Raw genomic sequence first — 13957 nt, 5'->3', positions numbered from 1 at the left:
CCTGGCCCTGAATGCCAGCATTTCTAAACTACTGGCCTATGAAATGCTGTCATTTAGGCTGGTGGACACAGACAGCTTCAAACAGCTCATGTCGCTTGCTGTCCCACAGTATGTTGTTCCCAGCCGGCACTACTTCTCCAAGAGAGCCGTGCCTTCCCTGCACAACCAAGTATCCGATAAAATCAAGTGTGCACTGCGCAACGCCATCTGTAGCAAGGTCCACCTAACCACAGATACGTGGACCAGTAAGCACGGCCAGGGACGCTATATCTCCCTAACTGCACACTGGGTAAATGTAGTGGCAGCTGGGCCCCAGGCGGAGAGCTGTTTGGCGCACGTTCTTCCGCCGCCAAGGATCGCAGGGCAACATTCTTTGCCTCCTGTTGCCACCTCCTCCTTCTCGGCTTCCTCCTCCTCTTCTTCCACCTGCTCATCCAGTCAGCCACACACCTTCACCACCAACTTCAGCACAGCCCGGGGTAAACGTCAGCAGGCCATTCTGAAACTCATATGTTTGGGGGACAGGCCCCACACCGCACAGGAGTTGTGGCGGGGTATTGAACAACAGACCGACGAGTGGTTGCTGCCGGTGAGCCTCAAGCCCGGCCTGGTGGTGTGTGATAATGGGCGAAATCTCGTTGCAGCTCTGGGACTAGCCAATTTGACGCACATCCCTTGCTTGGCGCATGTGCTGAATTTGGTGGTGCAGAAGTTCATTCACAACTACCCCGACATGTCAGAGCTGCTGCATAAAGTGCGGGCCGTCTGTTCGCGCTTCCGGCGTTCACATCCTGCTGCTGCTCGCCTGTCTGCGCTACAGCGTAACTTCGGCCTTCCCGCTCACCGCCTCATATGCGACGTGCCCACCAGGTGGAACTCCACCTTGCACATGCTGGACAGACTGTGCGAGCAGCAGCAGGCCATAGTGGAGTTTCAGCTGCAGCACGCACGGGTCAGTCGCACTACAAAACAGCACCACTTCACCACCAATGACTGGGCCTCCATGCGAGACCTGTGTGCCCTGTTGCGCTGTTTCGAGTACTCCACCAACATGGCCAGTGGCGATGACACCGTTATCAGCGTTACAATACCACTTCTATGTCTCCTTGAGAAAACACTTAGGGCGATGATGGAAGAGGAGGTGGCCCAGGAGGAGGAGGAGGAGGAGGAAGAGGGGTCATTTTTAGCACTTTCAGGCCAGTCTCTTCGAAGTGACTCAGAGGGAGGTTTTTGGCAACAGCAGAGGCCAGGTACAAATGTGGCCAGCCAGGGCCCACTACTGGAGGACGAGGAGGACGAGGATGAGGAGGAGGTGGAGGAGGATGAGGATGAAGCATGGTCACAGCGGGGTGGCACCCAACGCAGCTCGGGTCCATCACTGGTGCGTGGCTGGGGGGAAAGGCAGGACGATGACGATACGCCTCCCACAGAGGACAGCTTGTCCTTACCCCTGGGCAGCCTGGCACACATGAGCGACTACATGCTGCAGTGCCTGCGCAACGACAGCAGAGTTGCCCACATTTTAACCTGTGCGGACTACTGGGTTGCCACCCTGCTGGATCCACGCTACAAAGACAATGTGCCCACCTTACTTCCTGCACTGGAGCGTGATAGGAAGATGCGCGAGTACAAGCGCACGTTGGTAGACGCGCTACTGAGAGCATTCCCAAATGTCACAGGGGAACAAGTGGAAGCCCAAGGCCAAGGCAGAGGAGGAGCAAGAGGTCGCCAAGGCAGCTGTGTCACGGCCAGCTCCTCTGAGGGCAGGGTTAGCATGGCAGAGATGTGGAAAACTTTTGTCAACACGCCACAGCTAACTGCACCACCACCTGATACGCAACGTGTTAGCAGGAGGCAACATTTCACTAACATGGTGGAACAGTACGTGTGCACACCCCTCCACGTACTGACTGATGGTTCGGCCCCATTCAACTTCTGGGTCTCTAAATTGTCCACGTGGCCAGAGCTAGCCTTTTATGCCTTGGAGGTGCTGGCCTGCCCGGCAGCCAGCGTTTTGTCTGAACGTGTATTCAGCACGGCAGGGGGCGTCATTACAGACAAACGCAGCCGCCTGTCTACAGCCAATGTGGACAAGCTGACGTTCATAAAAATGAACCAGGCATGGATCCCACAGGACCTGTCCGTCCCTTGTCCAGATTAGACATTAACTACCTCCCCATAACCATATATTATTGGACTCCAGGGCACTTCCTCATTCAATCCTATTTTTATTTTCATTTTACCATTATATTGCGAGGCTACCCAAAGTTGAATGAACCTCTCCTCTGCCTGTGTGCTAGGCCTAAATATATGCCAATGGACTGTTGCAGTGGTGGCTGACATGAAGCCTGATTCTCTGCTATGACATGCAGACTAATTCTCTGCTGACATGAAGCCAGATTGTCTGTTACGGGACCTCTCTCCTCTGCCTGGGTGCTGGGCCTAAATTTATGACAATGGACTGTTGCAGTGGTGGCTGACGTGAAGCCTGATTCTCTGCTATGACATGCAGACTGATTCTCTGCTGACATGAAGACAGATTCTCTGTTACGGGACCTCTCTCCTCTGCCTGTGTGTGTGCTGGGCCTAAATATATGCCAATGGACTGTTGCAGTGGTGGCTGACGTGAAGCCTCATTCTCTGCTATGACATGCAGACTGATTCTCTGCTGACATGAAGCCAGATTCTCTGTTACGGGACCTCTCTCCTCTGCCTGTGTGTGTGCTGGGCCTAAATATATGCCAATGGACTGTTGCAGTGGTGGCTGACGTGAAGCCTCATTCTCTGCTATGACATGCAGACTAATTCTCTGCTGACATGAAGACAGATTCTCTGTTACGGGACCTCTCTCCTCTGCCTGTGTGTGTGCTGGGCCTAAATATATGCCAATGGACTGTTGCAGTGGTGGCTGACGTGAAGCCTCATTCTCTGCTATGACATGCAGACTGATTCTCTGCTGACATGAAGCCAGATTCTCTGTTACGGGACCTCTCTCCTCTGCCTGTGTGTGTGCTGGGCCTAAATATATGCCAATGGACTGTTGCAGTGGTGGCTGACGTGAAGCCTCATTCTCTGCTATGACATGCAGACTGATTCTCTGCTGACATGAAGCCAGATTCTCTGTTACGGGACCTCTCTCCTCTGCCTGTGTGTGTGCTGGGCCTAAATATATGCCAATGGACTGTTGCAGTGGTGGCTGACGTGAAGCCTCATTCTCTGCTATGACATGCAGACTAATTCTCTGCTGACATGAAGACAGATTCTCTGTTACGGGACCTCTCTCCTCTGCCTGTGTGTGTGCTGGGCCTAAATATATGCCAATGGACTGTTGCAGTGGTGGCTGACGTGAAGCCTCATTCTCTGCTATGACATGCAGACTGATTCTCTGCTGACATGAAGCCAGATTCTCTGTTACGGGACCTCTCTCCTCTGCCTGTGTGTGTGCTGGGCCTAAATATATGCCAATGGACTGTTGCAGTGGTGGCTGACGTGAAGCCTCATTCTCTGCTATGACATGCAGACTGATTCTCTGCTGACATGAAGCCAGATTCTCTGTTACGGGACCTCTCTCCTCTGCCTGTGTGTGTGCTGGGCCTAAATATATGCCAATGGACTGTTGCAGTGGTGGCTGACGTGAAGCCTCATTCTCTGCTATGACATGCAGACTAATTCTCTGCTGACATGAAGACAGATTCTCTGTTACGGGACCTCCCTCCTCTGCCTGGGTGCTGGGCCTAAATATATGCCAATGGACTGTTGCAGTGGTAGCTGACGTGAAGCCTCATTCTCTGCTATGACATGCAGACTAATTCTCTGCTGACATGAAGACAGATTCTCTGTTACGGGACCTCTCTCCTCTGCCTGGGTGCCGGGGCCTAAATATCTGAGAATGGACTGTTCCAGTGGTGGGTGACGGGAAGCCAGATTCTCTGCTATGGAACCTCTCTCCAATTGATTTTGGTTAATTTTTATTTATTTAATTTTTATTTTAATTCATTTCCCTATCCACATTTGTTTGCAGGGGATTTACCTACATGTTGCTGCCTTTTGCAGCCCTCTAGCTCTTTCCTGGGCTGTTTTACAGCCTTTTTAGTGCCGAAAAGTTCGGGTCCCCATTGACTTCAATGGGGTTCGGGTTCGGGACGAAGTTCGGATCGGGTTCGGATCCCGAACCCGAACATTTCCGGGATGTTCGGCCGAACTTCTCGAACCCGAACATCCAGGTGTTCGCTCAACTCTAACCCCAATTAAATTTTGAGTCATTCGCTTATCTATATTGATGGCTGTGACGAAACCAACCTCGCCACTGGGTTTTGGAGGGGCCTGTTTGCCAGCCTCTTGCCCCAGGATTATGGCCCATATACTAACTTTGAAGAAGAAGACAGACCAGCCGCACAGATTAAATCTGTGGAACTGTTTTGGGCAGGAAAGCCATGCTTGCGGCCGGCCAAATGTGACTTCCATGGAATTCGGGAACCCCTGCTCAGATCCGGGTGATTTTTGGATATGTTGTTCACCCAGATCAGAGCTATCCATGGATGTATACATTATGGGGATATGTGGGGTTTTGGGGTGTTTTCTGTGTTTTGGGAAAAAATTTGTGTTTTCTGTCTGTGAGTGATTAAGTTAGCCCATTACGTTTGGTAATTGTATTTTGTTGATTGCGTCTCAGACAATGCCAGTGTGTTAGTTAATAGCGTCTCAGACAATGCCAGTGTGTTAGTTAATAGCGTCTCAGACAATGCCAGTGTGTTAGTTAATTGCGTCACAGACAATGCTCATTGTATTTTGTTGATTGCTTTACAGACAGAGGGAAGGGGATTTTGTGTACAATTGCTGGGAAGGTGTCAATACTGTAAATGCATGTTTTTACAAAACCCTGTGGGTGGTAACCTTGTTGGAAGATGTGTATAAATCAATGCTGTGTGTTCAAATAAAGAGTTCCTGTTTTACCCTTCATCATGTTGAGGCTGGTGTTTGGGTAACTGATCGACACTGGGGATTGCTATACGCAGAAGATTTGCTATACTCCCCGGGCTATACTATTAGCTCTTGTAAGAGCTGTTCCTGCTCTCTGGATTTAGGAGAAGTTCACCCACTGGAGCCTGGAGCCTTGTCGTAGGTCCAGGGTGGGTAGGAGACGGTGAGACCTCAACCAAGCTTCGGCGGTTCGTGGGTTCTGCAACGCTTACGGTGTCAAGTGGAGTGCTTGGAGTCCTCGGGAAGCACTAGGAGCATCCATCGACGGAGGTACCTGGTCGGGGTGCCAGGAGATCCATTACAATGGCCTAGAAGCAGAAGGCTCCGTACACTGTGTAGTTCCTGTGGCCTGTATACTGAAGTTCAGCTGATCGGTGGGGGTGCTGAGAATAAGTAATCAATATCTCTAGCCTGGAGAAACCCTTTAAGAAGAAGTGTCACGCTCCGGACTCGCAGCGTGATTATGCAGCAGCTCCCGTCCTGACCTCCCAGCACTGAAGGGGCCGCATAGCATTATATTGATTTATGATGCTATGTAACCCTTAGAGTTCTGGAATGTATTGGATCACTGACAGCATTATGCCAGCAAAATGGGTACACTATGAGCGGCATGGAAGGACCTTTCCGTTTGGGAGGCAGCAGGACCTGACACTCCCAGCATTGTGATGCCACATAATCACACTGGGAGCATCAAGCTCTGCTGTCTCCAGTGCGGCACAAGTGTTCCTGCGCGTGGCTGTGGTGAAATGAGTAATTTTTTTTTTTTTTTTAGTACTAGTAGGTTGGGGCGGTGGGGCATTATTTATATTGGGGGCACTATGGGGCCATTATATGTCCTGTGGGTACTACAGAGCGGTAATATCTTTACTGGGAGCAATACTGGGCCCTTTATATCAGTGTTTCCCAACCAGCGTGCCTCCAGCTGTTGCAAAACTACAACTCCCAGCATGCCTGAACAGCCTTTGGCTGTGCAGGCATGCTGGGAGTTGTAGTTTTGCAACAGCTGGAGGCACACTGGTTGGGAAACACTGCTTTATATGTCCTGGAGATACTACAGACAGGCTTTTTTATACTGTGGGCACTATGGGGGCCATTATATGTCCTGCGGGTACTACAGACGGGCATTATCTTTCCTGGGGGAACTATAGGGGCCATTATATGTTCTTGAGGTACTATAAACAGGCATTATTTACTTATGTAGCAGAGTTAGCAGTCACCGTTAACTAGATGTGATAATTTACCAAGTGTGTGTGTTAACACTGCTACATCTGTATAATGGGCGGAACTATGTCGGCCAATAGATATTCTAGGGGTAGTACAGACGGACATTATTTATACTGGCGTGACTATGTTGGCCATCAGATGTCCTGGCGGTAGTACAGACGGACATTATTTATACTGGCGTGACTATGTTGGCCATCAGATGTCCTGGCGGTAGTACAGATGGGCATTATTTATACTGGGGGGACTACGATGGGCATTACATGTTCTGCGGGAATTATATATACTGAGGGAACTGAGGGGGGGCATCTTTTTTAACTGCCTTTTTTTCCTAGTGACGTGAGTTGGGCAGCACACGGCACAGGTTACCCGATGTATATATATATTTTACTGCAGGTAGGGGAGGGGTACAAGGTTTTTATGATGGTTCCAGATGGTAAACACATTCTGGAAGAGCTTCCGACATTGTTTTATATCTGGGAGTCGTCCACTGGAAATAGAAGGCTCAGCTCTGGCTAATAAATAATCTAAAATCATAAAACTTAATTAAAGAGACATCATTGCCAAACGTTGTACCCTCGCCATAGCATGTTTGGAATATCTGAGATTAACCTTTTCAATGCCAAAATGTCACTCATTCGATATGTACTGCTGACAGAGCACATTTGATCAAAGATGATCAGCGGCAATGCTTAGGTGCCCCCAATCTCCCTGGATTTATTTATTTTTATTTTTGTTTTTTGGAAGCTAATTATTGATGGTCTATAATCAGGATAGGTCACCAATATTACACTGATGGGGTAGGACGCTGAGCCTTCTGCTGATCTGCTGGTGGAAAGGGCTTTTGATGCTCAGGTGAGAGCCCCAACCCCTTTCTCTGCAGCAATGTCACATTGAAGACCTTCATGTAAATGGGAATGAGTGAGATTGTATGGGGACCCACTGTAGCTGGCACTGACAAGTCTCATGATTCCTACCCTTAATTAGTCACCTACTTTCCATCAGTCACCCACCCATCATTACTGACCCGTTTCTTAGCAATGTCCTTCTCTTCAACTCCTCCTCTACCTGGCTGTTCCTCAGGGGCGGTTCCACTTCTATGAATATTGTTAACAGGAAGCTTAGCCAAGGCAGCTTGGTTGTGGCTGTAGATTACACACGAGATGTATTGTGAAACATATGCTGGCTGGTAACGGAGGCTATGGCTGACATTTGAGAGATTGTGACTGGCACAGAGGGGGTGGCACTACAAAGGGGACACACTGTGGTCGAAAGTTAATGGGGGAGCATGCTGTAGCTGGCACTGACAAGTCTCAGAATTCCCACCCACAATTGATCACCTACTCACAATCAGTCACCCACCCATCATCCCTGACCCATTTCTTGGCAATGTCCTTCTCCTAAACTCCTCCTCTACCTGGCTGTTCCTCAGGGGCAGTTCTACTTCTATCAATATTAGCTTAGCCAAGGCAGCTTGTTTGATAAATTACAATTTCCCAGCTGCTAAAATAAAATGTTCTGCACTAGTTGGGACAAGGGTAGTTGGCAAGACATGTGCACTAGATGTTGATTTCCAGGAGAGATACTGTACCTACAAGTCACCCAGTGATCCCATTTAGATACAGAGGTAGGGCCACAAACCAAATCTTTGGCCCAGGTGGATGAAAGCCTACAGCCTTAGGCAGGATATATAAATGGAGAAGTTGTATTCTTTTATACGGCCATTGAGCATGTAAGTGACCTCTAATATTCGTATAATTTACAGTCCTGGCACTATATCCTAATATATGTATAATATATATGTAAATATAGAAAGTCTACAGGTAAGTTCTTTTCCATGGTTTGCTCAATACCGTAATTAGTAACACCGAAGATTTTGTTGTCATGGAAACAACGTTGCCCCCACCGCACAACATTGCTGTATCTTCCGTATATTCCATAGAAACTCCCACGATGCTCACACTGCGAACGAAATGCTGTAGGTAAGCCGAGTGGAAATCGTCAAAGCCATTGTTACATCTAACAATGCATCATAATGGAGGTTAATTCCAGGAAAAAGACATTATGCTGGCATCCTGCGGTATAAATTAAAGGGCAAAATCCATTCACAAAACTTACTCAGACCCATAGGGGGCAGTATTACTACTAAAGATACTCTACTTTCCAGGCTTAAAGGAGAAAGAAGATTTGACGACCGATTTACCTAAAACAGGTTGCGTCTCCATCTCCGCTTCCTCCTACATAGTGCTATAGTCAACAGGGGGCGACAATGAGCCTAGAGAGAAAGCGCCTCCCGCAGAGAAGGAAGGAAATATTTATAGATAATGGGGGTAATATGTGAAATAAAAAAGCCAAATAGTGAAAGCTTTACCATTTACTAAAAGGCCGTCGATGCACCACCATCCGCTTTATTGCCTACCAGGCACAGCGCCATCCTGTTAGTAGTGCCTGGGTCTGGTATTGCAGCCCAGTCAGTGCCATTCCCTTTGACCTGTAATACCATCCCCCTCTTCTTCTATTTAATACACTTTCTGTGGGCTTCTCTAACAATGGGTCAGAATAAGAACTGTACCCAGTTCAGATTCGGCCATTTACCCCCCAACATGACCAGACAGGTTTGTTTTTTTTAGTTTGTAGCAAAAGCAGTAACTCTTCATTTGGTTACTAAAATAATTTTTGCTTGTTTATTTCAGTGATATACGGGGCTTTCATTTTTATGCCATTTTTATTTTAATGTTTTTTTTGTTTTTATTTGTTATCCCTGGGAAAATGTAAAAAAAATGATGTCTTTTTATTTTTTAATAACTGAAACGGCAACTTTGGCTGGGGGTTAGGGTTAGAAGCTGCGGTGTGGGCTAGTGGTGGCATTCTTCTTAGTATTTATTTTGTATTGCCTTTAATTATTATTATTTTTTTTTTTTTTTTATACTTTGTGTCCCTATATAGTCAATACAAGACCTCTGTGGGGCATATACTTCATACTGTACATATGTTTTTTTAATTGCTGATTTCTTCAGTGGTACTGACACATTAGCCTTGTGGTATGACCTGCAGAGCTGTCCTTGGTCTGCTAAGACCCAGCAGCTCTTGCTTGTGCCCCGGATGTTTTGTCCAGAGCCCTGAATGTAGTGGCCGCTGGCTACATAACTGTATTGCTGTATGGCAATAGAGTTGAATTACCAGTGGGGCTGGGGACACTACAGAGGAGCATTATAAGTACTGGGGGCACTACAGGGGGCATTATAAGTATTGTAGGCACTAAAGAGGTACACTGTATGCACTGGGGCACTACAAGGGGCATTACATCTACTGAGATACTACAGGGGGCATTATACCTAAAGGGGCACTACAGGGGGCATTATACCTACTGGACCCTACAGGGTGCATTATAGCTGCTTGGTGCACTACAAGGGAACTTATTCTTACTGGGTAAGCTATAGTAGGGCATTATAACTACTAGTGACACTATGAGGGAAGGCGTTATAACTATTAAGGCCTCTTTGGGGGGCACTCTAGGGGACCACTATAACTACTGGGACACTACATGGGGCATTAGAACAACTGGGAGCGCAATAGGAGGGATTATAATTACTGGGGGCACTACAGGGGGCCACTATAACTGCCGGAACACTACAGGGTCCATTATAACAACTGTGAGTGCAATAGGAGAAATTATAACTACTGGGGGCACTACAGGGGGACACTATAATTGCCGGAACACTACAGGGTCTATTATAACAACTGTGAGCGCAATAGGAGAAATTATAACTACTGGGGGAACTACAGGGGGACACTATAACTGCCGGAACACTACAGGATGCATTACAACTACTGGGTGCACTATAGGAAGCATGATAACTACTGGGGGCACAACAGGGAGCATTATAACTTTTGGGGTCACTATAGGGGCATCATAACTATAGGGGCCTCTACAAGAGGGCCTTATTACTACTGGGGGTTTTATTATTTTTGGGCATAATAAGGAGGGCCCTACTACTAACAAAGGCGCTCTCTGGGAGCACCATCACTCTAAGCGGCACTATTACTAATAAGGGCACACTAGGAGATAATCATTACTATTGTTGGGACTTTTTGTAGAACTTTGCGGACTATCTGTATGGCGCTGTTATTTTTCCAGTATAATGTTTGTCGGCATTGGGGAGCACAGCGTGCACAGTACTGGGGGTAGCTGTAGCAATACACTGTTGGGGCACCAGGAGGAGCAGAATGATAGAAAAATGAGGACTCTAATATGTCTGTGTGGAAAACTCTGCAGAGATGAGACATGGCTGAAAGAAGTCTTCATGGCGGTCTGGGCTGAATGGAGAAGATAAAGAAAGAGAATGTCTACATGAGAGTACACATTATAAGATGTAAGAGGTATGTGGTGCTGTATTCTCCTGTATGTATGGCAGTACTGAATGCAATGTCCATCCTAATATGCCTTTAGCTCGAGGGGTGGGGGGTTGGATTTAAAGTTTAACACATATGGATTGTGGCTTGGGCCCCAAATCTTTTGAGACCTTAGCAACGCCCCTGCATTGAGTATTGTTTACCAAGACATTTGCAAAATGAAAGGGCCCAACTTTAAATTCAGAAGATCCTGGCACTGGTTCTAGAAACTCCCAGTAATGAGCTGCAGTTGTCAGGGAACGCAGCAACTACCAGGGCTTTTAGGGGTGTTGATCTTTGTAGTTACAAAGGATGCTTTGGCCACCCCTATTATACTACTGTATGTATGAAGCTTTGATTTGGTCACTGTATGTTGGTTTTATTTCCACACCATATGAGGATATTTACTTAAAAGTATGCACTGAATGGTGTGGTTGTCTGCACACAGTATGACCTTACAACCTTTGGGGGTGGGGTGCGGGGGTTTAAAAAAGGTACAAGGTATCACCCAAGGGAAGTCCAGCCCTGGAAGCTGCCTATACATTAATCATGCTAAAGCGAAATATGTTTTTTGATAGTTGTTCTCCACTTTTGATACACTGAATGGCATGGTTGTAACTTCTGGCATGTCAGGAGATTTTATGTTTTTTTGGGGGTCAATATCCTAGAGTCTAGACCCCCAACAATTGCTAAAACAGGGAAGATGGGTTCAGATGCACCCTTTTGCCTCTGATTGGCTGTTTGACTCTCCTTTGAGAGACAGCACACATGCATGCACTCCCATAGACATTCTATGTGCCGGCACACCACTCTCCAGATAGCAGAGCAGTGTACAAGTTCATGGAGTTTCTACAGTATGAGCCGGTACACCGCTCTCCAGATAGCAGAGCGGTAAACAAGTCTATGGACTTTCTATGTGCTGGTACACTACTCTCCAGATAGCAGAGCGGTATGCAAGCTCATGGAGTTTCTATGTGCCGGTACACCGCTCTCCAGATAGCAGAGCAGTATACAAGCTCATAGAGTTTCTATGTGCCGATACACCGCTCTCCAGATAGCAGAGCGGTAAACAAGTCTATGGACTTTCTATGTGCTGGTACACTACTCTCCAGATAGCAGAGTGGTATGCAAGCTCATGGAGTTTCTATGTGCCGGTACACCGCTCTCCAGATAGCAGAGCAGTATACAAGCTCATGGAGTTTCTATGTGCTGGTACACCGCTCTCCAGATAGCAGAGCAGTATACAAGCTCATGGACTTTCTATGTGCCGCTACACCGCTCTCCAGATAGCAGAGCAGTGTACAAGCTCATGGAGTTTCTATGTGCCGGTACACCGCTCTCCAGATAGCAGAGCAGTATACAAGCTCATGGACTTTCTATGTGCCGGTACACCGCTCTCCAGATAGCAGAGCAGTGTACAAGCTCATGGAGTTTCTATGTGCCGGTACACCGCTCTCCAGATAGCAGGGCAGTATTCAAGCATATGGACTTTCTATGAGCCGGTACACCACTCTCCAGATAGCAGAGCATTATACAAGCTCATGGAGTTTCTATGTGCCGGTACACCGCTCTCCAGATAGCAGAGCAGTATACAAGCTCATGGAGTTTCTATGTGCCGATACACCGCTCTCCAGATAGCAGGGCAGTATTCAAGCATATGGACTTTCTATGAGCCGGTACACCACTCTCCAGATAGCAGAGCATTATACAAGCTCATGGAGTTTCTATGTGCCGGTACACCGCTCTCCAGATAGCAGAACAGTATACAATCTCATAGAGATAATATGAGCCGGTACACTGCTCTCCAGATAGCAGAACAGTATACAAGCTCATGGACTTTCTATGAGCCAGTACACCACTCTACAGGGAGCAGGGTGGAATATGGAGAGTCAATCAGTGACTGCAATTTCATTGATCAAAAATACCAAAAGCTGGAGAAATCCTAGGACATCTTTCTAAATTTGGAAGTCATTCCATGTAGATTAGTTCTTCTAATTTCTAACTGCAATTTAAAGATCCTGGACCCCACTGGAAAATCTGTAAAAGGCGCCATTTAGAATACTGATGCATTATTATGAGGTAGGTGGCCTCCTTAGGAGCCTGAGTCCAAGTGCAAATGCTACCCTATGGCTCAGCCCCTGCTTTTATGTTTATTATATAATGTATAGTTTGAGATAACCCGCTCCTCTGTTGCCTTACAGAATCTCTTACCTTCGGTGTGCACTGCAGACACATAAGTCCAGTTGTACCTTTTGACAATATCCACCATGGCTCTTGCTTGTTGCGCATCCGAAGGTACCACTCTCATGAAATACTTGTACAGGGTTTTGTCACTGAGGTCCATGCTTGTTGCCGAATAAGCAATTTGAGGTATATTAAAAAGCTGCAATAAATTCTGCACTTGAATAGCTACAGAGCTGGAGCCAGGTCCAATAACTCCAACGATGGGCTTTTTTGAGTGGACAGAAGACGAGGAACCATCAACACAACGAACTAAACCTTCTTCTTCTTCAGATGAAATAAGAGAGTCTCTTATGAACTCAATACTTTGTTCCAATGCCACCGCAGAATGCCAGCAGGAATCACGGATCTCACATCCAAGAGTTATGTTTGGCAACAGATTGGGGTCTGCGTTGATTCTGTCGAGGGTGTGCAGCATGGCTTCCACTCTCTGGATGCCATACTGTTCCCGAACCTCTCCACATTTTCTTTCGTGAACCTTCTCAACAGTTGGCTGGTGGTGAACAGAAAACAGTGCTCCGATAATAATGTCCCCCGGCATATAGGTCACCACTCTTCTTTCATTGGTTTGTGCCAACACCATAAACCCAACATTTCCAACACCATCTTCCTTTAAGAGCAGAAGAACCAACCAAACGTACGGGAACATTTTAGGTCACAATTTAGGCTGGAGATGAAAACATTATGAAAGCAAAACAATTTCAGTGCTGTTAGGCTTCTACTCCTGGTTTGGGTTTCCCTCCATGCACTATATCCCACCATTCAAGGCTTGTCCATGGATGACTGTAGACCTTCCGTGAAGACCTTCACAAGCAACCTGAATTGTCATTACCTAAAAAATAAGCAAAAGATGAGAAATCAGCATGCTTGCAAAAGCACCTTCATCATACCAAACTATAATCCAATCCATTGAGAGAAATTATTAGAAAACCTTTCAGATACGGAACCTGAGGGTCTGCTCTATGCAGCCCAGGAGAAGGTCACAGCTGGTTAAACATAAAATAATCATATTTAGAATCCCTTGTATGTTGCTTCTATTCATAGAGAAAAATGCAAAGGTCATTGTTTGGTTTGACTAAATGTTTGCACCACCCCTCCCCCCAACAATGCTCCAGATAGAAAA

At 46.9% G+C, this 13957-nt stretch overlaps 1 protein-coding gene across 2 annotated transcripts in view; it reads right to left on the bottom strand.

The window, feature by feature from the left end:
* The window catches only part of GRM5 (glutamate metabotropic receptor 5), a 351377-nt gene extending 337894 nt beyond the window's left edge, over window positions 1–13483 (bottom strand). For both annotated transcript variants that reach the window (XM_044286024.1, XM_044286025.1), the window contains exon 1: window positions 12805–13483. In XM_044286024.1, the coding sequence (XP_044141959.1) occupies window positions 12805–13483 (679 nt within the window). The remainder of the gene's footprint in view (window positions 1–12804) is intronic.
* Between the last annotated feature and the right edge of the window lie 474 nt (window positions 13484–13957).

Source organism: Bufo gargarizans, chromosome 3 (genome assembly GCF_014858855.1).
Source record: "Bufo gargarizans isolate SCDJY-AF-19 chromosome 3, ASM1485885v1, whole genome shotgun sequence".
Taxonomy (NCBI): Eukaryota; Metazoa; Chordata; class Amphibia; order Anura; family Bufonidae; genus Bufo; species Bufo gargarizans.
Note: the sequence above shows the minus strand (reverse complement) of the source record. Positions and strands in the feature narration are given on the sequence as shown.